The 27,491-nt window shown below is 46.4% G+C and overlaps 1 protein-coding gene across 11 annotated transcripts in view; it reads left to right on the top strand.

Moving 5' to 3' along the window:
- Cux1 (cut like homeobox 1) overlaps positions 1 to 27,491 on the top strand; it is a 379,665-nt gene that overhangs the window by 288,284 nt on the left and 63,890 nt on the right. For 3 of the 11 annotated variants that reach the window (XM_008832296.2, XM_029563181.1, XM_017797936.2), the window contains 7 exons: positions 3,599 to 3,703; positions 9,448 to 9,636; positions 16,599 to 16,657; positions 22,900 to 22,948; positions 24,233 to 24,329; positions 25,323 to 25,994; positions 27,045 to 27,110. In XM_008832296.2, the coding sequence (XP_008830518.1) occupies positions 3,599 to 3,703; positions 9,448 to 9,636; positions 16,599 to 16,657; positions 22,900 to 22,948; positions 24,233 to 24,329; positions 25,323 to 25,994; positions 27,045 to 27,110 (1,237 nt within the window). The remainder of the gene's footprint in view (positions 1 to 3,598; positions 3,704 to 9,447; positions 9,637 to 16,598; positions 16,658 to 22,899; positions 22,949 to 24,232; positions 24,330 to 25,322; positions 25,995 to 27,044; positions 27,111 to 27,491) is intronic. The other 8 variants (XM_029563184.1, XM_008832297.2, XM_017797939.2 and 5 more) reach the window with 5 other exon arrangements.

Below are 27,491 nucleotides of genomic sequence, written 5' to 3'. Positions count from 1 at the left end.
CTTCAGGCATTGCACAACACGGGTGCACTTACATGCAGGCAATACGACCATACACATAAAATAAATAAAATTAAAATAAATAAATAAATAAAAAGGAAAAAAGGTGCTGGAGAATTAGCCCAGTTAGTAGAGTGCTCACTTAGCAAGCACTGAGCTCTGGGTTCCATCCCCAGCACCACATAAAACTGTGGTGGTGGTAGTGGTGCTTGCCTATAATCCCAGCACTCAGGAGGCTGGGACAGGAGAAGAGCATTTGCTCTTACAAGATGGAAGGTCAGGAGGAGGAATTCCTCATCTGACCCACACAGGTGCCACAGGGCAGCAATGGGCTGGCAGCAAGTGCTTCCCTAGCCTGGAACTCAGGAGCATGTCCTGTGCCCTCCTGGCTCTGTCTCTACAGGGCACAGGACCCATCCAAGAGCACAAGGGAACAGGCAGTGTCACATCACCATGACTCTGTCTGGGGTCAGTGCTCAATCCCAGCCACAGGTGACTGTGAGCTTATGGAAGGTATAAGAGTTTCCACACAGGTGGTGCCAACCCAGCAAAGCACCTTTCACTTTCTGGCTCAGCTGCTAAAGGAAGACTATATTTAGTTTTATCAAAAAACTCAGAAGCTAAGCTGGGCATGGTAGGCCACGCCTTTAATCCTAACATTGGGAGGCAGAGGCAGGAGGATCTCTATGAGATCCAGGCCAGCCTGATCTGCAAAGCCAAGTTCCAGGCCAGCTGGAGCTACAGAGCCCTGTCTCAAAAACAAACAGACAAATGAAAAACTCAGAAACAAATTCACCTCAGCTGCCAACCAATATCTGTTGCCCTGTCCCCCGAGCTTTCCTGGGACAGACTTGGTTTGTCACTGTTTAATTGTACACGCCTCAAACTTTGCTGGTGGCAGGTCATAGTCGTTGATGATGATGGTGCGTTTAGAATATAAATCCTGGGGTTGGAGAGATGGCTCAGCTGTTAAGAGCAGTGACTGCTTTTGCAGAGGACCCAGGTTCAGTTCCCAGTACCCACATGGTGGCTAACAACCTTCTGTAGCTCCAGTTCCAGGGGATCTGACACCCTCTTCTGACCTCTGCAGGTGCACTTACACATTCAGGCAATACACTCATACACATAAAAATAATAAAATATTTTTTAAAAAATAAGGTAAATCCTATGGGCCAGGCGTAGTGGCGCATACCTTTAATCCCAGCACTTGGGAGGCAGAGGCAGGTGGATCTCTGTGAGTTCAAGGCCAGCCTGCTCTCCATAGCGAATCCAGGCCAGCTGGGGCTACAGGGAGACCCTGTTTCAAAAAGACCAAAAAAAGAATGTAAATCCTAAATAAATATGAATTTGAAAAGCTGCACTAGGTTCTGGAACGATGACTCAGTGATTAAGAGCACTGGTTGCTCTTGCAGAGGACCTAGGTTTGGTTCCCGTCAACCACATGATGGCTAACAGCTGCCTATAACTCCAGTTCCAGGGGATCCAACACCCTCTTCTGGCCTCCAAGGACACTGTATATACGGGTGGACTTACATACATGCAAGCAAAACTCTCATACACATAAAATAAAAATACATTTTTTTTTAAGTTGCACTAAAGTAACAAAAACAAGCCAACTCAGGTGAGGCTACAACTTCCAACAAATAGGGCAACTATGTTTTATTTGCATTTGTGTTTATTTTGTATTTTGTTTTTGAGACAGGATTTCACGTAATCTAGGCTGGCCTCAAACTGACAAAGTAGCCAAGTATGGTCTTAAATTTCTTATCCTCCTGCCTCTGTCTCCCAAAGGCTAGAATTAGAATCATAACTACTATACCAAGTTTATGCAGTGCTGAGATTGAACCCAGGGCTTTGTGTATGCTACTTGAGCACTCTACCAATTGAGCTATATCCCTAGACTTTTTTTTTTTTTTTTTTTTTTTTCCTTCTCTAGCATGGATCTCTGTATGTAGCCCAGGCTGGGCTGGCTTCAAATTCACTGTCCTGATTCAGCCTCCCCAGTGCTAGGATTATAGATGTGCCCCTTCATGCCTAGCACCAAGATCTATATTCTCTATGTGAATTTGGGGAACTATATCACAAGTACCAACACTAGAAAAATTGCCAGTGGCCAGCTGGATGTCTTAGTCTATGATATACAGTACTTTGTCCATCTGATATACTCACAGGCTTGCAGAGACTGAGCAGGCATTCCCCAGCTTGTATTGTTCTAGTAGACTTCAGAGCCAGTGTAGCATGTCAGGGTGGTAATGCCACCTGGTTGGCAGCTATCAGAACTTCTTCCCCAATATGCAAAGAAATATTTTCCTAGTTAAAGAGACAAAGAAATATGTCAAAATATACCTTATTCCTCGCAGAGCTGTAGAGACTCTGTGCCTGAAGGTTTACCTCACCCACTAAGGAGGAATATGCTTTTTAGCTGTATGTCATGGCTGTCAGAAAAACTAGGGAAAACAGCTGAAGTAGAGGTATGATTTGTCATCCCAGCTGCTCATGAGGCTGAGGCAAAAGGATGGCAGGTTCAAGACCAGCCTGGGACTTAGCTGGCAAAACCTTCTCTCAAATAAAAAGAGAAAAAGGGATTTACATTACTATAACACCTTTCTAGAATCCCTCAGTGAGGGGCTGATGTTGTGGCTCAGTGGTAGAGTACCCGCCAAGAACTAGAATCCCCCAGTGAGGGGCTGGGTGTGGCTTGTTGGACAATTAACCACTTCCACATTGGGGGGTGGGGGGGATTTGCCTCCATGTGTCTGAGTAGACAGGATGTTACTATTCAACAGATGGGTCTGTGGAGGCTCCAGGAGCTTAGGTAACTGACCCTGTTACCTGTTCCCAGATGCCCTCTTGACTGGTGAGCACAAGAGTGCTTCTCCATCATCCAATGGCAAATCTGAGTTTGCAGTGACAATGGCTTCCTCATACAGTGGAACCATCAAAGCTTCCAGTCATTTCTGTTACTGTCTCTAGCACCAGCTTGGGCTGCCCACTCACAGAGCCGCAAATGCCAGCATGAACATTTACACATGCTCCCCAATAAAGGGTTAACTGTGTAAAAACCCAGCCCAGCCTTCACAAAGGAAACAGCATTTCTACCCATCCAAGTATGGAAATGCAAACTGGAGGGAAACAACCACAACATTGTGTGTTTGTGGGGAGAGAAAGGCCAGAGTGTCTTTAATTCAGTGTTTCCCCCAGAGAATGGCTCCCAGGAGTAATCCGCGATAAATCTCCTTGGTCCATGAGAATAGAAAGAAATTGAATCAGAAGACTCTATTTCCACCGGTATTTATTCAGTCTGGGAAACGCAATGGGCCAGAGCATTAATATCAGCAGGGGATTCCTCGCTCCTAGCGTTAAATTACTGTCATAATCGCTCAATTATTTCTTCCTTGTACTGTTTAAAATAAAAATCCATCACATTCTAGGGTGGGTTTTTTTTTTTTTTTCTTTTTTTTTCCAGAGCATTTATTAGGTTGAGTGTTTAGGAAAATCAATTACAGTCACTCAGGCATGAATTGATGAATGTTCTTGTAATAATTGTCAGTTGTTAAACCCAATGTACTTTCTTCTCTTCACCCCTTTTTGTTTCCCTCAGAGGGCAGAAGTGGCGCAGAGAGAGGCGGAGACTTTAAGGGAACAGCTCTCATCAGCCAACCACTCTCTCCAGCTGGCCTCCCAGATCCAGAAGGCTCCAGATGTGGTGGGTAACCCCGGACCTGCCCCACCTCCACCCCCCATGTCACTCCTACTTATGGAAACTGTGGGGTTTTAACTCTTCCTTGAATCAAGACTGATTGTTAGCTGGGTGTGTTAACTGGTTTTTCTCATTGTTGTGACACAATACCTGACAAAAGTGACTTAAGGGTGGCTCACAGTTTGCGGGCACAGTCCATCATGGCAGAAAGGCATGGCAGCAGGAGTGTGAGGCAGCTGCTCACATGGCATCCACAGTCAGGAAGCAGAGAGATGAATGATGGTGCTCAGCTCACTTTCTCCTTTTTATTTAGTCCAGGACCCCAGCCCATGGAATGGTGCTACCCACATTCAGGGTATGTCTTCCCACCGCAGTTAACCCAATCTAGAAACTTGCTGACAGTTAAGCCCAGAGGCTTGTCTCCTAGACGATTCTAGACCCTGACAGTCTGACAATATTAACCATCACAGTGGGGAAGTCTTAACAGCTTGAGGCTAGAACTTGAGAGGGTTGAAGGAAGAGCTCTGCCAATTATGCACAGGATCAGTGTGGCATGTCCTCAGTGTGTGTGTGTATACATGCTTGTATATGTGCATGTGTCCTGTGCCAGGATGAGGAAACAGAATCACGTAGATTTGAGGCTAGGGGTGACCAGATCTGAAAATGAATCTGTTCCCCCATCCCCCAAATTCCACAGACAAGGGGAGGGTGTTCTTGCATGAACATAGTCTACCATGACCTGTGAGAGCCACAGCAATCATATGTAGCAGCCTGACCTGGGTTTCGATGTTGGCTAGAAGCTTATCAGAAGGAGTAAGGCCCAACTGTCAGACTTTTGCCTTCCTATTTTTCTAATTTACATTTATTCATTTATGGATATACTGTGGGTGTATGGCTGCATGCATGCCACTGCACTTGTGTGGAGGTCAGAAGACAACTTGCAGGAGTCTGTACTCTCCACCATGTTGCAAGGTTATCAGGCTTGCATAGCAAGCACGATTACACACTGAGCCACCTCACTGGACCTGCCTTCTATTTTGTGTTTGTTTGTTTGTTTGTTTGTTTGTTTGTTTGTTTGTTTGTTTGTGGCAGGGTCTCACTAGTTCTGGCTGGCCTACAACCCACTGTGTAGACGGGGTTGGCCTCAAACTCAGAGACCTGCCTGCCTATGCCTCCTGTGTGCTGAGATTAAAGGTGTGCACCACCATGTCCAATTTATATACATTTTGAGATAGAGTCTTAGTAGCTCAGGCTGGTCTCCAGCTGGGGATCTTCCTTCCTCAGCCTCCTGAGTCCTGGGATCACACATGTGAGCTACCACGCCTAATACCACATGACTTCTCAGCTAACAAACATGCTTGTTACCAAACCTATCTGGGTTTGGTCAAGGTGAGTCCAAATGACCAGGTCCTGGATGCCTTTGGGGAATAGACCTGGTGACAAAGAGCAACATGCTATCTGAGACTCTATATAGATCCCCTGAGTTCAGGCCCTAGCTCTTTGGTCTCTGAATTGGAGATTTGGGGAAAAGTAACTTAAGTTTCTGACTCTCAGTTTATTTTTCTATCTATAAAAGGAAGCTGTAGCTGGTATCACACATATGTAAAACCAGCACTTAGGAGGTGGAAACAGGTTATCCTCAGCTACATAATGAGTTCAAAACTAGCCTGGGCTACATGAGACCCAGTCTTCTTTAAAAAAGGATCTTCTCAGGAGACTCAGGCAAGAGGATCAGTAGTTAAAGAGGTCAGGCTAGGCAACATAGCAAGACCTTGTCCAGAGAAAGAAAAAATAATATTACATATTGTGTTAGTTAACCATTTTAGAAGGTAGTAAAAGGTAACCATTTCAGGAGATAGCAAAATGTTTCCATGCAGACTGTTGCTTCTGTCATACATGGACACAATAATTTACTTTTCTCCAGATTGCCCCCTTGATGCCATTATTGTTCCCTCACCCAAACATAGATGCTCTGGCCACAGTACCAGGGCAGAGATGGGAGGAAGCCCTAAGCTGGGGCCAGCAGCTTCCCAGCCTGTGTGGCTACCCTTGGAGGAAGCCATTCGTCCTTATGTGTCTAACAGAACTCCTGAGCTAAATGTTTGGATTGTAGATACTCCTGGCACCTTCCTGGGCCAGAGAAAATCCAAACATTCCAGAAGGAAATTAATGTTTTCACAGGTCAAGTCAGTTGCATAAGTCAGTTTTCTCCTTCTACCTTCTATGTGGGTTCCAGGGATTGAACTTGGGTAGTCAGGCTTGTGTGGCAAGCACTTTATGCACTGAGCCATCTCACCAGCTCTGCCTTCCATTTTGTTTTGGTTTGGTTTGAGGGCTTTTGTTGTCGTTGTTTTGAGACAGGGTCTCACTATGTAGCCCTGACTGGTCTGGAATTCACTATATAGATTAGGCTGGCCTTGAACTCACAGGGAAAAGCCAGAGATGGCTTCTGAATTTCATCATGACCTAAGTGCGGTATTAACCTAGCCCAGCTTCAGTCTTCCAGTCACACCAGCCAGGGCTTTCCCACCTGTCACTTCCCATGGAGGCTGACACAGACATGGAGCCAGTAGAAAACATGATCTGTTGGGCTTGGCTGGCAGAACTCAAAAGAACAGTAGCCATAGCAAAAGCCAGAACCAATGCATGGGTGTCTCACAGAACCGTGATTCTAGAAGGCTGGAGGGAGTGGGCATGGTTCAGAGGTTAAGGTGCTTAGTATGCAAGCTTGAGGTACCCATGTAAATGCCAGGTAGACATGGCAGCCTCTTGTAATTCCAGCATCCCAGAGATGGACACAGGGTTCCCAGAGCAAGCTGGCTAGCAGAGGAGCTGAAGTGGCAAGCTTTGGGTACAAGTGAGAGACCTTGCCTCAGTATACAAAAAGGAGAGTGCCTTAGGAGGACAGTGTCTGTCTGACCTGAATGTATACCCACACACATGTACCCCCCCCACACATAAACCCAAAGAATAATTAAAATCAGAAGTATCAGGTCATTCATAGAGCTCCTGCCTTGGGCTATGTTCTTACTGCCATCATTTAATTTCTTTTTATTTGCTTCCATTTTTTGAGACAAGGTCTTAGGTATCACAAGCTACCCTCTAACACCCCATATAGCTAAGAATGTCCTTTAATTCCTGATCCTCTTGGCCCCTACCTCCCAAATGCTGGTCCTGCAGGTTACTTTTATTATGCATCCCCCTTCCTTGCTCCACAGCCTCCTTCAAGCATGGTCAGGCTTTCAAACCCTGGCATGACACTTTCATGTTGTGTTTTGTTTTGTTTTGTTTTGTTTTGTTTTGTTTTGTTTTGTTTTTTGAGACAAGGGTCTCCCTGTAGCCCCAGCTGGCCTGGAACTCGCTATGTAGACTAGGCTGGTCTCAAGAACTCAGAGTGCTGGGATTGAAGGCTTATGTCGCCACACCCAGCATTTATGTGTTTTTTAACTACCATTCTGTTGAACACTGACAGTTTTATAAAGATAGTAAGAGCTCAACATGATGTCAAATGGCTCTAGACTCTCTTCTACCCACCTACCACCTCTAGGCTTGGTCCATGGGCACCAGCTCACTGGAGACCTTGGGCATACCCTTTGGGGCACATGCTGGACAGAATGACATGGACAGATTGTGCCTTGACACAAGCCAACAGAGGATGCTCAGGGGTCCAGCACCAGAGGTCAGAAGAATGACTAGCAGGCCCTGGAGTTAGTTAGAGAAAGGAGCATTCATTTACAACATCATACAAATCAAAGAAATAGAGGGTCTCCTTGGCACGCAGACCTTCATGGACTTAAACAGAAAAGGCTGATTTTCCTGGAACAGAACTACTGTGATGTCATTTCCCTCCATAACTGGCTGTCCCATGTGCGAGCCCTGTGAAGAGTAGCTCAGTATGGCTTGGCCTGGCTGCCTGGTAACAAGTACTACCGAGGCCACCCTCTTCCAATCCAGTTAAGGTTAGGGGTAGGGATTTGTCTTTTGTGTGTCTGTCTGTCTATCATAGGCTGTACAGGTCACATCCCAGCTACTGTCCTGTCCCCATCTCCACTTCAGTCACCACCAAAACGTACATGCTCTTTAGAAAAGCTTCAAGGATCGTAGAGGAGCCATGATTGCTTTTTTTTTTTTTTTTAAATTTTATTTGATTCTTTAAAATAAGGTCTCACTGTGTAGCCCAGGCTGACCTTGAGCTCTTGATCCTCCTGCCTCAGCCTCATTAATGCTGGGATTACAGATGTAGCTAAGTGATTACTTTTACAACTTCACATAAGTACTGCTTGAGTCCCTGGGAAGCCAAGTTAGTTTGGACTTTTGCTCCTGTTTAAATACATTTTTTCTTCTGTTCTATATATTTACATTTCAGGGGTTAATGGGAGATATATAACCTCATGGGCTGATGAGATGGCCAAGTGGGTAAAGGCACTTGCTATCAAAACTGAGGACCTTAGTTCAATCCCCAGAATGCACAATAGTAGAAGAGATCTGACTCCCACAAGTTGTTTCTGACCTCTATATGCTTGTTCACACACTTATATATACACACATAAATGAATAAATAATTTTTTTAAATTGGCCAGATGTGGTGGTGCACACCTTTAATCTCTGTACTTGGGAGGCAGAAACAGGTGGATCTCGTGAGTTCTAGGCTAGCCTGGTCTATATGGGTAGTTCCAGGCCAGCCAGAGCCACACAGTAAAACTTTGTCAAAAAACAAAACAAAAAAAAAGATTTTTAAGGAAAAAACTCAGGGGCTAGAGAGATGGCTCTTGCAGAGGATCCAGGTTTGGTCCCCAGCACCCACGTAGTGGCTACCAGTCATCCTTAATTCCAGTTCCAGAGGATTTGATGTCCTCTTCTGGCCTCTGCGTGCATTACATGCATGTGGTGCCCTTACATGCAGGCAAAAATGCTTAATTTTTTTCAACATAAGAAAAAAAAACTCATTTGCCATAAGCTTTTTTTAAGCAAAGGAACCCCAAACATGTATCTCTCATGTCTTTGAACTCTGTGCTAATTCAGGTGGTTCATGCCTGTAATCTCAGCACTTGGGGGATAGAGGCAGGAGGATCAGTAGTTGAACTCCAGGCTCGCTACATAGCAAGTCCAGCTGTGGTACACAAAAAAAAGCAAAATAGAAAATGTTGAGAATCAACTTGGCAAAATATAGCTGTTGTAGATAATTTACTAATGAATCCAGAGGGCACTGGATCTCACTGCAGCTTAGAAATCTGTTTGCATAAACTTCTAGCTCCATCCTCTGAGCTGCCCCAGTTGCCATTCCCCTATCTAGACTAACTTCCCATACCAGCCATCAAAGGTCTCTGCTCATATGTCCCCACCTCTGGGAGACTTTCTTGGACCATCTACATTAAAGTGAGAACCTTTTTGGGCTCATGCCCTCTCAGCTTCTAGTTTTTCTACAGCCCTAGGCATCATACATTCCATGTTGACTCAAATGACTGTATTTAGTGTCTTACCCACCCAGACCCAGCCGTGCTGGACTTCCCATCAGGAAGGTGGGATTTTGTGCTTTAAATTGTCACATGCCTGGTTCTTGGATTCTGGGAATCCAAAGAACAGATCCAGGTGACAGGCATGTAAAGGTGAGAAGTCATATCCACCCCCAGTCCGCTGGTTGCATCCTCAAATCAGTGTGGCTTCTACTGAGGTTGCAGGCAGGCAAGTCCCCAAGCGCCGCGCCCCTCCCCAGAGCCAGTACTGTTTCGGCATTGCTTTGTTCTTCCCAGGAGCAGGCCATAGAGGTGCTGACCCGCTCCAGCCTGGAAGTAGAGTTAGCTGCCAAAGAGCGTGAGATTGCTCAGCTGGTGGAAGACGTTCAGCGACTCCAAGCCAGCCTCACCAAGCTGCGAGAGAATTCAGCCAGCCAGATCTCTCAGCTGGAGCAGCAGCTGAGCGCCAAGAATAGCACACTCAAAGTAAGGGCGTGGTGGGGATGTGCATCCTCCATGGGGTGGAGTCAAAGTAAGGGCTTGGTGGGGGATGTGCACCGTGGGGTGAAGGGTGGCAAGTATGATCACATGGATGTGTTCTCATGAACATGCACCCTTTGTGCCCTGCAGCTGACAGTGAATGTGGCAACCTTTCACCCCTGTCAGTTCTAAGCAGAGTTCACTACCTCCTCTGGTATGTCCCTCTCAAAGCACTCCTCCCCCACAGCACAGATGTGTGCAGAACTGGGTAGAGATGCCAATCTACCTTTTCTGCCCACTGCACTGCTTCTCACCCTGAGATATCCCAAGGTGCTTCTGTGCACTCCTTGGTGGGGTTTGGAGGGCAGATCTGGTGACTCTGTGCCTTAGTGGCATATGTGCTCCATAAGTGGAGCCCTGCTGGCCATCCAGTCTTTCTCCCTCTCCAGCCCCTCCTAAACTACATGGCAACCCAGAGTCTACAGAGGTTGTCTCTGAACATCCAAGGAATGGGTTACCCCTTTGTCCTTCAGTCTATGCTGAGGCCTGGAGCCCAGTGTTGCATCACCTCAAAGACCTATGTGCTATCTCTTCTGCCCCAATGAACTTGTAGGCAGCTGAGGCTGGCTTCTAAGGCTTTCTCATACAGCCTGTCCCCAGTGCACAGTCCAGAACCTTTTTCCTATATGAAATAATAATTACACTAGTGTTTACATCTGGTAGAATCCAGTATAATTTGAGGACAGTTCTAGAATCCTAGATTGCTAGGTGTCAGGGCCAGATGGGACCTCTGGGAGGTATGTTTGGCAGGCAAGTAGGCAGAACCATTGCTGCCCAGGGCTCTGGTTTCAGGCTGTAGGGTTCCCTGCTCTGTGGAGGGATTTTCTCCAAAGCTGGCCTGCTTTTCCAGGTGTCTGATTTATTCATAAATGAATGAGTTGACTGCCCGTTGCAGGCACTCACTGTGCAGTAAATGAAGTAAGTCTGGTTAACTATAAAAAATGGGAGAAGGGGCAAGGGATGTTTCAGTGGTTAAAGGTACTTGGTGCATACCCAAGAAGACCTGAGTTCAAATCCCCAGTGCCCATGTAAAAAGGCATGGTCAGGCAGCACTGTTGGGCAGAGACAGAAGGATGATTAGAACTTACTGGTGGCCAGGCAAGCTGCAGGTTCAGTGAGGGACTCTGCTCAAGGGAATAAGGTGGAGAGATAGAGCAGGACACCTGATGTCGTCTAACTTGCTCCCCTGCCCCAGACCCCCCACGGAATAAACAGGAGCTATGGCATGAACCTGTACTCCCAGCTATTCAGGAAGCTAAGATGGAAGGGCCACTAAGCCCAGAAGTTTGAGACCAGCCTGGACAACATAATGAGACCTGGTCTCAAAATTTTAAAGAAAAAAAAAAGAAAGGGGAAAGGAAGAGAAAGGAAAGGTTAATGCTCCTTATATAAAGTGATTCTAGACAAGAATGGCGGTACACGCCTGTATAACAACTCCCAGGAGGCAGAAGCAGGAGAGTCGCCTATGAGTTCTGGGCCAACCTAGGCAACATAGCAAGTTCCACTTTGTTTTTTGAGACAAGATCTCGAACTAGCACCTGGGCTCAATGAGTAGGCTAGGCTGACTGACTGGTGAGCCCCAGGGATCTGCCTGCCTCTGTCTCCCTATCACTGGAACTCATACACATGGAACTCAGGTCTTCATTCTTGAACAGCAAGCACTTTACCTACTGAACTATCCCTCCAGCCCTTTTTCTTTTCTTTTTAGTAGAGATTTTCTTTTCAATACAGAATTGAATTTGACCCAAAACTCAACTTTTTAAAATTTTCATTCATTTATTATTTATGTCTATGAATATCTTGCCCATGGAAGTCAGAAGAGGGTATCAGGTCCCCTGGAACTGGAGTTATAGACAGTCGTTAGCTGCCATGTAGGTTCTAGGAAATGAACCCAGGTCCTCTGTGAGAGCAGCCAGTGCTCTTAACTGTTGACCCATCTCTCCAGCCCCCTCCAGAGCTCAGTTTTGCCACAGGTTTGTGACTGATGCCAGCTGCACCCACAGCTCTGCCAAGTTAGTTTCTCCTTTGCTTCTTTGGGATGCATTTCCTCCACTTGTTCAAAAAATGCTAGTGCCCAGGTTCCCCCTGAAGAGAAAGTCCCAGGCTTGGTCAGATGGCACAAAGCCCTGACCTTTCTTCCTCTCCCATTCCCATGCCTTGAGTACCAGGACTCAAGTTTTACATCTATTTATTTATTTGTATTTTGCATTTGGTTTTTGTTTTTATTTTTGAGACAAGGTCTCACTTAGTAGTGCTAGCTGGTCTGAAACTCACTATGTAGAGCAGGCTAGCCTGGAACTCACAGAGATCCTCCTACCTCTGCTTTCCAAGTACTGGGATTCAAGGCATGCACCACCACACCCAGCTCAAGTTTTATATCTAGATTATACTTAATTTTCATGCAGTGTCATAATTTCTGACCTGGTGATGGCATGATCATTGATAATGTGCTTCTTTCTCCTCCATCCCCAATAAGGCCTTGACTCAAATACATCCTGCCCATGCCTCCCTCATATAGGGCCATACACTGTAGACCTTCTGTTTTTCATTATAGAACAATTTCTTCTCAATCAGTTAAAGTTTTAATGTTTGTCTTTACACACACACACACACACACACACACACACACACACACAATGAAATAGTCACACAAATTAATGTTCTTTATTCATGTCTTGGGGGAATTCTTTAATACTGCACAGTTAATGAAACAACCCTGCCATCCTTTCCAAAATTGTTGCTCCCTTCTCTTCGTCTGATCTGATAATCAAAACATATCCTCTAGTAAGAGACTTCTCTGATTTTAATTATCATCACCCCTTGTAGCCAGGAGTAGATGGCTCTGATATCAAAGCCATACACAGGTCTCAGAACAGTCCCCCAAATGAGCAAATCCCCCTCCCATACCCAGAAGGACTAAGGTTAGTTGAATGAGATACCTTCTCGGAGCCTTTTTTCCTTTCCATATTTTCCATCTTTGAGGGGATTCCAGGAGGCATGTTGGGGGAGGTGGGTAGTAGAATCAGGGCACAGTACAGGAAAGGATGTTATAGTTTCTGGCTGGAACTGCAGCTTTGGTTTTGCCATGAACACTGTACAAGGGGTTTTTAATCTTTGCGAAAGATGCCTCTGTATCTCATGACAGTCACTTTGAGAGAGCACATCTTCCACAATTGACAAAATAGGGTCTCTTGTAGTCTGAGCTAGCCTCCAACTCACTGTGTAGCCAAATATGACCTTGAGCATCTGATCCTCCTGCTTCCACCTCCAGAGTGCTAAGATTATAGGTATACCAGACCACAGCCAGTTTCTGTGGTGCTAAGAATGGAACCCAGGACTTGGAGTATGCTAAGCAAGCAACTCTTTAGCTTCAGCCCACGGATAGAATCTTGAATCCTGACATGATTGTTATTTTTCCTGTAATACACTCTGCTGATGCTGTCTGTAATTGGACACACCAAGCAGCTCATTAATTGGTTCTCATGCCCCAGCATGTTGAAACTGTCTCGTCTTTCCCCCACTGCGCCATTTAATGTTTAGCACTTTGTCTCGGCCTGGGTCCCACTCTTTCATGCAAATGCCACTATCTATGGCTCTTGCTGTGTCTTCTCACCTTTAAACGTACACAGAAAGGGGCTTAAACTTGGAGCTGCTTCTTCCTACCCAATCTGACAAGTGCTCAGCACTATGCCATTTGTGCTGGAAAATTCCGAGTTCATAATTAATGAAGTAAACTGACTGCCATGACAGGCTGCTGTTTTTGGTAACTCTGTGGGTTTGTCGGAACATCCTTAATAGGGAGGCAGTGTAATTAGTCAGTCACCTGTATTGTACTCATTGTGGCACAGAAAATAATGCCACCAGTAGCTTCAATTTTAAATGAGCCTTTCTGAGAAAGGCTAGCTAAGAGAAAACCAATCTCAGGTTAGGCATGGTGGTGTATGCCATTAATCTCAGGCAGAAGCAGGCCTCAAGATAGAGGCCAGCCTGGTCTACACAGCAAGCTCCAGGATAGCCACGGCTACATACTGAGACTTTGTCTCACCCAAAAAAGCACTAGGAGGCAGAAACAGGCAGATCTCTATGAGTTCAAGACCACCCTGGTCTACGTAGCGAGTTCTAGGTCAGCTAGGCCTACAGGGAGACCCTGTCTCAAAAAAAGAAAAAAATATTCAGGAAGATAAACCACTCTACAGCCTTGGTCGTGGGGCCACCTCTGTAGCACCAAACCTGGGCCTGTGTTGCTCCTTCTCCTTTCTACCACAATCCCACCTTGCAAGACTTGAAGAAATACATGTCTGTTCTTGATGTCCCTCTCACCTCCTCCAGTGCAATTGGCAACTTGGCTCCCGAAGCAGGGTCCTCTCTAGGAGACTCCATTGAAGTCGGGGGGTTGGTATAGGTTGAAGACACTCTGTAGGTAGAGACAAGCTAACCTCTGCCAAAGTTCTAAGAATTTGTCTCCCCAAGGTGAGATACGTCACTGAGGTTTACTAAAGAGCTGGTGGGGTCTTCTCAGAGAAACTATGCAAAGGTAGATTATGAGATGTCAGGGGAACCTGTTTAGCCCTTGCTAAACACTGTCATAGCTCATTAAATCATTAAATACACAGATTCTGGACTGGCCAGATAGCTCAGCTGGTAAAGGCACTTGCCATGCAAACCCAGCAACCTGAGTCAAGCTCCAGGACCAACACAGAGGTCGAAGGAGAGAACCAACTCCACAAACATTCTCTGACCTCCACATACATACCACAGTATATACCTGGGTACACACAATAATAATGACGATAATAAATAAAAAAATTTTAAATAATAAAATCTATAAATTACTGCCTGGCGAGATGGCTCAATGGGTAAAGGTGCTTGCTGCAAAACCTGGCAACCTAAGTCCTATCCCCAGGACCCACATAATTGTGGCAGAAAAGAACCAACCCCACAAACTTTATCCTCTGACTTCCACATGGCAGACTGTGGTGTACACACACCCCACACATACATCGCTCAATAGTAATAAATTAAAATAAAATATACACATTCCAATCATGAAAACTTGTTTCCTTTGAAGCAAGGTATCATGCAGAGCCCACGCTGGCCTCAAACTAGCTAAGTAACTGAGGCTGCCCTTAACTTCTGACCCTCCTGCCTCTACCCTCTGGGATTACAGGCATGCACTGCCACACCTGGGTTCCACAGTGCTAGAAGAGGAATCCAGAGCTTTGTGAGCTTTGTAAACAAGCACTCTTAACAACTGAGCTGTATTCCCAGCTCTTGTCATCACAAGTTTGCTGAGACTATAACACACTTGGAGTAACAGAAGTCTCAGCCTGAGAGCCCAGTGGTGCATCCCCGCCTCTTTCAACAATTCCAGCCACCTGCCACTGCTCCCATTCCATGAGGGAAAAACATACCAGTTGACCCAAAAGATGCCTGACTTGTAAGAGACAATCTGGAGGCTCCGATGGTGGTTGGCCTTCTTGGGCTGTGACATGCCATGTGTTTGTCCCTCTCTCTACTTTCCTCTGGGCTTGCTGCCATTCTCTGGAGGTGACTGAGCAAGTTCCACCACCACCACCACCTCTGGCCTCAACTAGTTATACCACCACCATCACCACCACCCCACCACCCCCTGTGACAGCACTGACAACACTTTTCCAGGTTGGGCAGCACATTAGTGCTTTCCGATATTCAACTGTGGGGAAAGGAATTAGATAATCATTTCTTTTGGAACACCTTCTGAGAGTCTTTTATGAGAAAATGAGTGCCTAGCACCCCCCATTTGATTATCACTAAGAAAACCATTATAATTTATAAAGTTGGCAAGAGATCTTTAAAAGGGAACGAAGCAGAACAATTTTATGCAATGGAAAATACACAAGAAATTGCCAGCAGAGGCTATGGAAGATGGGCTCAGTGGATATAGATGAATGAAAGCAAAGGCCTACAGCAGAACTCTGGGTAGGTTCCAATTAAGATGAGCTCTGATGCTGATGGGCCATGTGGGTCTCTCCTCAAACTCTAGAATGTTCTCTACTGGTCTCAGGCAGAGCCTGAAAAGATACCTAAAGCCCCATAGATATTAAGGTGCCAACAGCTGAGGCTATGGAATTTGTTCAGTTCAATCTTGAAAACATGCTAACTGACCAGGACCCTGCTCTGCAGACTCTCAGTTCATCTAGAGTGGCCTCATCTCCCTGGAGGCTCAAAGGTAAACAGGTTCTTAGAAGGAAACATCCGAGACTGACCACCCAACCCCAATGGCTCTTCCCTGCAGGAAAGCCTAACAGGACAACCAGGAATGAATAGGTCCAGCAAGTTTACAAAATATTGTGGACTACCTAAGCATATCATCAGTCTCTGAAAATGTACTATCCTGCCTCAAGAGGGCCTTGGGACCAGGGAGTCCCTTTGAGAGCTGTCCTCACAGGAATCAGTCCAGCTGTCAGAATAGGCCTCCACTCCCCAATCCTAAGATCCCAGGTTCCCAGAGCTCACGGGCTTTCTTCCTGGTGCCTGTTTGTGCCATCCTCAACAGCTGAGAGCTGATTCTACCAAAACTGCAGCCTTACCTATACTTTTCAGGCAACCAAATACATTTAAGCAAAAACCAAACAATGTCTTTTAAATGCTAGGAGCAGGACTCTGCTTGTTTGTGCCAGTATTTTACACACAGTGGGGTTTTCTACCTTTGTAAAGCTTTCTTCCCACTGTCATTGAGTTTTACACTAAAACCTTGGATTGTCATGTGTCTTTGCACACACACACATATACCCGTACCAGATCAGAGGCACAAGGAAAACAGTTACCTACCCTATGTGTGGAATTGCTCACAGGGAATGTCTGTTGTCAGTGACATCCCATGACCTCCCTTAAAGCATGGCCACTGATAAAATTCCTTCTGTTTTCAGCAACTGGAAGAAAAACTCAAAGGCCAGGCTGACTATGAAGAGGTGAAGACAGAACTGAAGTAAGTATGGAGCAGTGTGCGGCCTGCAGAGCCAGAGTAGTCCAGGACTATCTGCTGACAAGGCCCAGTGGCCCAAAACTCAGCACTACCCAGCATTTTGAAGTTCTCACTCGAGCCTCTCACATGGTTCCTTTTGGGATTTTTGTCTGTCTCGTGTAGCCCAGACTGAACTGAAACTCAGCATGTAGACAAGGGTGATCATGAACTCCTTATCCTCTGGCCTCCATCTCTGACAGGCCTGTGCCACTACACCTGGTTTATGCAGTGCTAGGGGTGGAACCCAAAGCTTAATACATGCTCAGTAAATGCTCTACTGACTGTGCAACATCTCCAACCTTCTTTGAGCTTTTGTAAGACTGCATGTAAAGAATTCTAGCATGCAGAGTCAGGATGAATATTGCTCTTACAGAAATTGTACAGCCAGAGCTTGTTTCAGGTATAAACCCCTAAACAGAAATTGAAAAAGAGGGGAAATTTTTCCCAGTGAAAGCCCATAGCTTCACACTACAGGGCTTCCTGTATTCAGGACCCTCTTCTTCCAGATTCTACCTCTGCCAGAAGTCTGGCTTCTTCTGAGCTAGCCCTGCATTCAAACCCTTAGAAAGTCTCTGTTCTGTCTCCTCTCAGGCCCAGCTGCCTCCTGATCTGTCCTCCCTTTGACTTCTCTCCTGAGTCTGAGCTCCCAAGCCGTACCCTATCCCAGGCCATGGTGCTCCCAGCTCACTGGCTATCTAATAGTCCCTGTACAGTGCACACAGCTTCCTCTTAACCTCCTGCCTATCTCCAGTACCCCGTCTTTACCCTCCATTCCTGCAGGAGAGATAGCTACTGTGACTGACCCCTGCAGGTGCTGATCTTCATACCAGGATGCACAGTTCACACACATGACACCGCTCAGGCCCTTCTTGGCCTCTCTGATCCCCCACCCCAGCTAAACCTTGCAGACACCCTGCTCCTCTGCTTTCTGAGGGGATGGGTACTTGAAGCTCCCACTTTGCCTGGAATCCCTATTAGTTCCTTTTCTTGTTGCCATGACAAAATACCTGACAAAAGCAACTTTAGGAAGGAAGGGTATATATTTTTTTAACATTTTATTTATTATTTTTATTCTATGTGTATGAGTATATTGCCTGCATGTATGTGAGTGCACCCATGTTGTGCAATGTTGCGGAGGTCAGAAGAGGGCTTCGGATTCCCCGGAACTGGAGTTAAGGATGGTTCGTAGCTGCCATGTGGGTGCTGGGAATCAAACCCACATCCTCTGCAAGAGCAGTCAGTCCTCTTAACTGCTGAGCCATCTCTCCAGCCCCAGGAAGGGTATATTTTGACTCATAGTTTGAGGACACAGTCCATCATGGTGGAAAGGCATGGCGGCAAGAGCGTGAGGCAGCTGGTCACATGGCATCCACAGTGAGGAAGCAGAGACATGAGTGCTGGTGCTCATCTGCCTTTTTCCTTTTTATTCCTACCTCAGTTAACCCAGTCTAGAAACTCCTTCACAAACATGCCAAAGGTGTGTCTCCTAGGGGATTGTAGATCCTGCCAGGTTGACAGTGTTAACCATCACACCCTCTTTCAGGCTTTGCACCCCACCTCTTGTCTATCCATAGGTGACCACCTGGCCTGCGTCCCTTCTTGCATCTTATCTTGTAGATATTTTCACTTTCTCCTCTTGAGATGAACCTGCTCACCAAGGCTCTGTTTCTCTCTATTAATCCAGTACTGCCTGTGGTCCTCTTTGACCTTTGCTTGCTATGACCTCCTTCCAACTTCTGGTGAGGCTCCTTCACTACTCCCCTCCATCTGTCCCCAAAACTCTCTCACTATAGCCTACATACAGCTCCTTGGATGAACTCCTAAGCTCCACTAATCACCCCAGTCCTCATAAGCACTCCCCCAACCCCATTTTCAGCTTAAGGACGATACAACTTTAACTGGTTATCCTTCATGGCTGCCAAGCCTCCCCGAGTCTGCCCTTCTTTTCTGTCTTCCCACTTCAACAAAAACAAAGAAGGACCAGAAAGATGGCTTAGCCAGTAAAGGCCCTTGCCACCAAACCCAACAACCTAAGTTCAGTGCCAAGAAACCGGTGGTGGAAAACTGACTCCCAAAAATTGTCCTCTGACCTCTATGTGTGCAGCATGGTGCATATGTGTACACACACACACACACACACACACATACACACACACACAATAATAATAATAATAATAATAATAATAATAATTTTAAAACAAGTCAAGCCTGGTGATGCTCCCCTGTAATCTCAGCACTTGGGAGGCTGAGGCAGAGGACCTGGGCAACATTAGCATAATACTGTTTCAACAAAAAAGGAAGGAACTGAGCATTCTAGTTTTAAGCCAAAGAAAGTGTGTGGCAGGCATGGTGGTACACATCCATAATCCTAGTATTCTGATCGGAAGTTCAAGGTCATCCTCAGCTATTATAGAGTAAATTCAAGGCTGACTAGGCTACGTTAAGATCTTATCTCAAAAAAAGCTGGGCATGATGGCTCACTCCTTTAATCTGAATAGAGACAGTGGATCTCTGTAAGTTTGAAGTCAGGCTGGTTTATATGAGTTCAAAGCCAGCCAGGTCCACATAGACCCTACCCAGCTCCCAAAAAAGGTTGGACCATCCTTGGTCCTTCCCCATCCCTCCCACCTACCCACCTAGCCCATGGCTTGCATCCTGCCCCCCTCCTCTGAGTTCAACCTCATATTGAAGAACCTGGATTCCAGCCTATGTGCCTTCAGCTGTGTGCATTTCCATCTGTATTCTGGACCCCATCTGCCTCCCAGAAATGCCTGCCCAACCTTCCAAGTCATTCATACTCCCATCAGCCTTTCCTGAAGGAACCCATCCTCCTACTGCCACTCCTCTCCCTGACTTCTATTTATTCTTTAAAATTTTCATACATTTATTATACAGAGTATCTTGATTGTATACAACCTCAGCTCCCTCCCTCAACCTTCATACCTTACCCTACAACATGTCCTCCCACCTTCATGTCCTTTCTTCCCCCCCTCCTTTTTTTTTGTGGGCGTGTGTATATGTGTGTGTGTGTGTGTGTGTGTGTGTGTGTGTGTGTGTGTAACCCATTGAGTCCAACTACCCATAGCTCCTCAACTAGGGTGGAGCCTCATCAGCCCCTCTCCCATTCATGCTAGACTGTTGACTGGCTTGATCTTGTGCAGTCAGCCACAGCTGCTGTGAGTTTATGAGTGCAGTAGCCATGTCATGTCCAGAAGACAGTACTTCTCTGCATCCTCTGCTTCTTACATTTTTTTCTGCCCCCTTTTCCATGATGTTCCCTGTGCCTTGTGGTGTGGGTTGATAGAGATACCTCATTTAGGGCTGAGCACTTAACAATTACTTATTCTCAGTGAACAGTTAAGAGTTTCTGCATCAACCACTGGCCACTGCAGAAAGAAGCTTCTCTGGCCAAGGCTGAAGGCAGCACTAATCTATAGATTTAAACATAAATATTTTTATTACTTTTAAATACTTATTTTGTATGGGGTGAGGCACACATGCCATAGTGTATGTGGAGGTCAGAGGACATCTTGTGGTAGTTCGTGCTCTCCTTCCACCTTATAGATCCCAGGGATTGAACTTGGGCCATCAGCCTTGGCAGCAGGCACCTTTACTGATCCATCTCACATTCCCCCTTGTTTGTGAGGGGTGTTTTGTTTCTGTTTTTTTTTTTTTTTTTTTTTTTTTTTTTTTGGAGACAGGGTCTCCCTGTAGCCTAGGCTAGCCTGGAACTCACTTTGTAGACCAGGTTGGCCCTAAACTCACAGAGATCTGCCTGCCTCTGCCTCCCAAGTGCTGGGATTAAAGGTGTGCACCACCACACCTGGCCTTTTGTGTTTTTTGAGACAGGATCTTGATGTGTAGCCCAGGCTGTCTTGAACATGCCACAATCTTCCTGCTTCACCTCCCAAGTACTGAGATTGGAGGCATGTGCCACCAAGCCTGGCTTGGACAGTACTTTTCATAATTTAGTGCATGAAACAAAAGTGTTATGATGAAGGCTAGGGCTCAGTGACAGGGTGCTTGCTTGGCATGTACAAGGCTGTAGGTTTGATCCTTAGGAATGCAGCACACACACAAGAAAAAATTTCATGGCATGGAACTTAACATTTTTGACATTGATGTTATTCAAAAAATTGGGGCCTTGATATTTAGGGCACTCAGCCTACCTAAATTTATAGACTCACTTAACCTTTCCTATTTAATCCTAAAGAACAGTTGTGAGGGCATGGGAGATGGCTCAGAGAGTAAGAACACTTACTATATTAAGTGTGGGACCCTGAGTTCAAATCCCAAGAACCCATGTAAAAGCTGGATGTGTAGCACAGTGTCTCTAATCCTGGAAAGATAGGAGGCAAAGACAGGAGAAGCCTTAGACACTGACAGGCTAGCTAGCTCTGTGTAGGCAGTGGGAGAACAAGAGAGACCCTGTCTCAAAGTGAGCAGTGAGAATTGGCATGCGTGGTTGTCCTCTGGCCTCTATATATGTGCCATGATCCACCCAGACCTGCCTACTTTCACACATTGTGTGTGTTGGGGGAAGTCATAAATTGACCAGAATGGATGGTACAAGGATATAGTTGCAAACAATATGAACCTGCTAAGAAAAGACACGTGTCCAGGTGGCCCATGGCTTGTGATGGGAAGGGTCCAGAGTTGAATTATTCTTTTCTGTGGCAGAGTATGAAGTCACATGGCCACCCACATGGTTCCTCCTTGTTTTTGTTAGTTGCCATCACTGCAAGTTAAAAGCCTTTTGCCTCTACTGGCAGCTCTATGCACTGCAGGGTCTTGACACTCCTATGGTCCCTGAAGAAGGATAGATACTAAAATCATAGTCACAGGAAGATCAGAAGAGTCCAGTTGCACAGGTTGCATGATCTGCCCACCCCGAGCCTTGCTGAGCCTATATTTATTACTATTATTATTGTTGTTGTTGTTCTTGTGTGTGTGTGTGTGATGTATGCAGATCAGAAGACAATTTTCAGTTATCAGTTTTCTCCTGTCATGTGGTCCCAGGGATCAAACTGTGTTATAAGATTTGGCGACAGGAGCCTTTACCCACTGAACCATCTTACCTTCCCCACTGTAAGGAATGTTTGGTGCCTCCTCAGAGCCTCACAGGTTCAATTCCCCTTTTCTCCCTGGTCCTGGCAAAAAGAAAAGCATCCACAACAGGAAGAGCATGAGGCAGCTGAGGAGATCCTCAGGTGGTAAAGGGCTTGCTGTGCAAGCACAAGGACCTGTGTTCTATTCCCAGCACCATGTGAAAAGCCAGCAGTGTGTGCCTGTAATCCCAAAACTGGGAAGGCAGAGAGAGGAGGGTCCCTAGGCCTCACTGACCAGCCAATCTAGCCAACTTGGGATCCAGTGAATGACCATGTCTTTAAAAACAAGGTGGTTTGAAGCTCATGCTGTAATGACCCTGACTCTGCTGAGGGCTTCCTTCTTAGCCCTGGCTATTCTGTTTGCTTTTCTATCTGTCTGTGGTATTACTAACTCTTATAATAAATGATCCCCCCCCCAAAAAAAAAACAGGATGGAGAATGATAGAGGAAGACACTCAGCATTGACCTTTGGCCAATACATGCACATACATACACGAACACACACAAAGAGAACACAAGAAACAGCAGATCTATGAGCCTGATCTGCTTGTGGCTCCCAGCTTGTTCAGACAATCAAGAGCCCCAAGTGATGTGGCCACAGCCCATGTCGGTGCTAAGGGGACAGTGAAGCAACACTTTTGCCCCTCATCAGACCTGGGGTTACAGAGGTCTACTCACTTCACTTCTGAGCTATCCCCATGTGATACACCACTCTTTGTCTCTCATTATTCCTAAGAGAGCCCCCCAGAACTTTCCATTCCCTCTAAGAGTTACAAATCCATTCCATTTGCCACCATGCAATGTCTGTATTAAACTTTAAAATTATAGTTTGAACAGACCTGGTATGACTTCATATGGAGTGATTTGCATGCTGGGCAGAAAGGAAAAAAAAAAAAAAAAAAAAACATTTTGCTAGCCAACTTCTAACTGAAGACAAGTTCTTTCTAGAAGCATTATCAGACCCAGTTCCTGCCAGAGAAGTTAAAGTTGTTAGTACCCCAGCCCCTGTAGAACAGGAAACCAGAATATTAATGCTTATTGACCTGGCTGCTAGTAAAGGGAGAGGTTAAAAGTAACTACCTTGTCTTGCCATTTCAGCATCCTGAAGTCCATGGAGTTTGCACCGTCGGAGGGAACAGGGACACAGGTACACCAGCTCACTTTGTTCCCAGGTTCATGATGGCAGCTGCTGGTCACTGCTGGTCCCTGAGGCCTGCATCTGCATCTCCACATTGATATGAGGGGGCCTTGATTATGGCTGCAAAATCATTCCTCAAGAACATTTCATCAAGCCTGATGTGGTAGCACATTCCTTTAATCCCAACACTCAGTAGGCAGAGGCAGGCAGGTCTCTGTGAGATTGAGGCCAGCTAGGGCTACAGGGAGACCCTGTCTTTAAAAAAAAATCAGCCCAAAATAGCTTGGCCTGGGGATGTTAATATGATAGTGGCACTCTATCATCTGGTGGCCAATTAAAATATACATCATTATCAAGGCATGGTGACGCCTGCCTGTAATCCCAGTACGCAGGAATGAAGCAGGAACATGAGGAATTCAAGGCCAGCCTGGGCTGCATAACAAGTTCAAGACCAGCCTAGGCTACATGAGACCCTATTTCCAAAAAAAAAAAAAAAAAATGTTATCATGAAGCTGGAAATGATGGTGCACCCATAGTTCCAGCTCCTGGGAAGCCAACCTAGACAGCAAAGTAAAACAACAAAAAAAGTTTTTAAAAATTAACAAAACTTACATCATGACTGTAATCTTGATCCTTCCACCTAGAAGGCAGCTGAGTTATTCATGAGAGGCAAAACAAGTTCCTTGTTGCTTTCTAATGGGTCAGTAGCTCCACAGCTCAGCCAATCACCAAATGAGGCCCAAGCTTAGACTGTTAGATTTGGGAGCAGCATAGAAAGTAATTAATTGTTGAGTAGGAAGATAGCTCAGTGGTTAAAGTGCTACATGAGGACCAGTGTTCAGATCCCCATAACCCACCCCTTGTAAATGTTGGGTGGGCATGGTGGTCCACCTGTAATTCCAGCCTCAGAAGGTAGTGGCAGAGGAGCCCCAGAGCAAGCTGGCTAGTGAGCTTAGCCATGTTAGGTGAGCTCTGAGATTGTTTGAGAGACCATGCCTCAATATGGAAGGTAGAGGGATATGATAGAAGATGTTCCTGACATCAGCCTCAGGCCTACACATACACATGCAAGTGCACCCACACATACATATACATCATAGGAAAAAGAAATGTTTGTATATGTCTAAAAAGAAAACATCTCCATTAAAATCCTTTTTGCAAGGAACTTGAGTGCTTTCCCTTGGGGAAGTCAACTCCATGATACATGTCACAAGGACACTGAGGCTCAGATGGGAAAGCCTGGGGAGCAGGGAGAAAGTGGCCTCACGGTGATCCCTGGTCTGCCCTGTGCAGGACTCAGCCAAGCCCCTGGAGGTTTTGCTCCTGGAGAAAAACCGTTCACTGCAGTCTGAGAATGCAGCACTGCGAATCTCCAACAGCGACCTGAGCGGTAGGTGGACAGGCGTTGTGTATGGTGCTTGGTTCGCTTCCAGGGGTCGAGACAAAGAGGGTGAACCTTGCGTCTGGGCTTGTGTGTGCATGGCAGGAGCGCCGCTGGGGGACAAAGGACTCCTTGGACTAACCCCGAGTGTTTGATGTCCCCCTCCCTCACGGCTCTGCCCCACCCCATCCTGCGACCGAGATGTGTGCGCCATAGCAGGTCTGTGGGGGTCCCAAATGGGACACCCTGAGGATGTTGGCTTTATGGTATTTTCTAGTTGTGCTGTGAACAGGGGTACAGCGAGTGTGGCCTGTCTCTGTGGAATCTCTAGGGCCTGCTTTGAGAGGTCGCCAGCCCTCACGGGCTCAGTGGCACTTTTCTTCCTTTGTGAGGTTTTTCTTGAGACACAGTTCTTCCCCATCTTTAGCCTGTCATTTGTTCATCTTCAAATGGTGGCGTCACTGACTGCTTTCAGGTGTAGCAGCTGGTCAAAGCATGTAACTGTTGTCTGAGCTTCGGTAATATTGCAGGTCTTAAAACGTGCGCGCCTTCGATCAAGGGGGCTCTATGGGTTTGTCCGCCTCAGAGCATGTGGTGTGAGGCAACCCACAGGTCCCCAGTGCCAGTGTGTGCTGCTCCTCAGGCAGGGCCCTTTGGGGTGGCTGTGATGCTAGAGGCCCAGCGACCTGTTGCCTCTTCCGCGTGTTACCAAAACTTTTGTCAAGGGATTCTCCCGGCTGCAACGTACAAGAAAGGTGCAAACATGAATGCATGTGGCTTGTTTTGGGGGGCCTCGTTTGGCTGACTCACAAATTCAATCGAAAAACAAACCAACACACCACTTTGGCCCTTGTTTTTTTATTTAAAAGAATAAATAAATAACAAAGAAAGAAAAGAAAAGAAAAATCTGCACTTTTTTGTGGGGCACACTTTGCATTCTGGTCTTGGTTTTTTTTCCCTTTTGAATCCCCCATAATGCATTCTGTTTGCCCTTCCTTGTAGGGTCAGCCAGGAGAAAAGGGAGAGACCAGCCTGAGAGTCGGCGCCCGGGACCCTTGCCGGCCTCCCCTCCTCCTCAGTTGCCCCGCAACACGGGGGAACAGGTTTCCAATACTAACGGTACACACCACTTCTCACCAGCGGGGTTAAATCAAGACTTTTTCAGCTCAAACCTGGCCAGCCCCAGCCTACCCCTGGCTTCTACAGGAAAGTTTGCACTAAACTCTCTTCTCCAGCGACAGCTAATGCAGTCCTTCTACTCCAAGGCCATGCAGGAAGCCGGAAGCACAAGCGCGATTTTTTCAACAGGTCCTTACAGCACAAACTCCATATCTTCCCCAAGTCCATTACAACAAAGCCCAGATGTAAACGGCATGGCCCCATCTCCCAGCCAGTCAGAAAGTGCTGGGAGCGCCTCAGAGGGCGAGGAAATCGACACAGCTGAAATTGCCCGGCAGGTCAAAGAACAACTCATCAAGCACAACATCGGACAGCGCATTTTTGGACATTACGTCTTGGGACTGTCACAAGGGTCTGTGAGTGAGATTCTGGCACGGCCAAAGCCCTGGAATAAGCTGACCGTCAGAGGCAAAGAGCCATTCCACAAGATGAAGCAGTTCTTGTCTGATGAGCAAAACATCTTGGCTCTTCGTAGCATCCAAGGCAGACAGAGAGGTGAGAAGTGCCCATGTGTGCCTGCCACAGTGCTGTATGTGTATGTCTGTGTATCTGTGCGTGAGATGAAGCATCCGTACATCACATCAGGTGAAGCGATCTTCAGTTCTGCCCTGTCTAGAGCAGAGGGGCCACCAGTAGGAACTAGAAACCATTAGTTCTGGGAGATCTGACTTTGGGGAGTCAAGACAGTACCTTGCACTCAGTAAACTCATTCCCTTGCTCTGTGTTTAATTAGAGGAAGTTAGATCATGCAGGTCATCCATGGGTTTAGTATCTCTGGTCCACTTGGCATCAGGTGCTGGCCTCACAGTGGGAACTGCCCATCAGGGTACCATCTATCCCTGTCCCCAGAGCACTGAACAGCCATCATCCTCACACAGCACTGGCTGTGGGGTAAGCCTGTCAAAGCTGCTTTCTGTCCCCTGCCTCAAGAAGAGAAGGAGCCCTGAGACCTTCTCCCATCATTATGTCCCATTAGTGACACTCATGCCCTCAGTAAACCACATGCAAGATTCATTCAACCCTCCTTCCTACTACACCATCCATAAAAGAGAAGAGGCCAGTGGAGTCCACAATATAAATAATTCCTTCCCTCCCTAAGAACAGGGAGGGACATTGTCTTCAGCCACATTTGAAGCACCCTGAAATTTAGTCTGAAACTCAAAGGAGATGCTTGCTGAATGAACAGCATCAATTTTCACCAAGAACACAGAGTGTTTTCTGGTGATGTTAACTGAAATTGGATGTCTCTGGATGATTAATGTGAGCTCAGTGGCTGGGCTGTCAGGTGACTGCCTGCAGATACCTCTCCCTCCCTCTGCCCCTCTTGGCAGTAGTGCCTGAGAAGGCCTCGACCTAGGTCTGTCAGCTCTCATCCACAGTAGACCCAGGGCCTATAAGAAGCTTCTAGAAACTCCCAAGTCACACAGGAAGCCCTCAGTCCTTTCTTTAGCAGCAGGCGGCTCAGCTCTCATGTCACACAGCCCATGTTGTCGACGCCACCACCCCCCTGATTGTTTTGTTCTTACCACACTTGTTTTTCAACAGAGAATCCAGGCCAGAGCCTGAACAGACTCTTTCAGGAAGTACCGAAACGAAGAAATGGGTCTGAAGGTATGTCTCAGGCAGGTGTTTCTCTTTGCAGTCAGTAACTAGGAAGCAGCATATCATTAGCTGTGTATTTGGGTTAAAACTGTGCAGTGTCATTCTGGCCTGGAACCTGATGGAAAAACAGCTAGTAAGTATAAAACAAAGCACGGGTTCAAAGGCGCCTGATGAGCGGCCAAAGTTAGAAGAGCTCTCCCAAGATCAGTCCCCTCCTCACCAATCCCAGGCACCCCTCCATTCCAGGGATGCTTGTTTTCTCAGAGCAAGTGACAGAGTAATAATCATGCTCTGAGAAGAATCAGATGACCACCATCAAACCAGATATTGCTGCTTCCTCTGATTTTTAACTCTAAAATATATCAGAAATCCCACAATGGGGACAGGTTC

Source organism: Nannospalax galili, unplaced genomic scaffold (assembly GCF_000622305.1).
Source record: "Nannospalax galili isolate Female #2095 unplaced genomic scaffold, S.galili_v1.0 scaffold675, whole genome shotgun sequence".
In the NCBI taxonomy this organism is placed as follows: domain Eukaryota; kingdom Metazoa; phylum Chordata; class Mammalia; order Rodentia; family Spalacidae; genus Nannospalax; species Nannospalax galili.
This window is presented reverse-complemented; position numbering and strand designations above follow the sequence as displayed.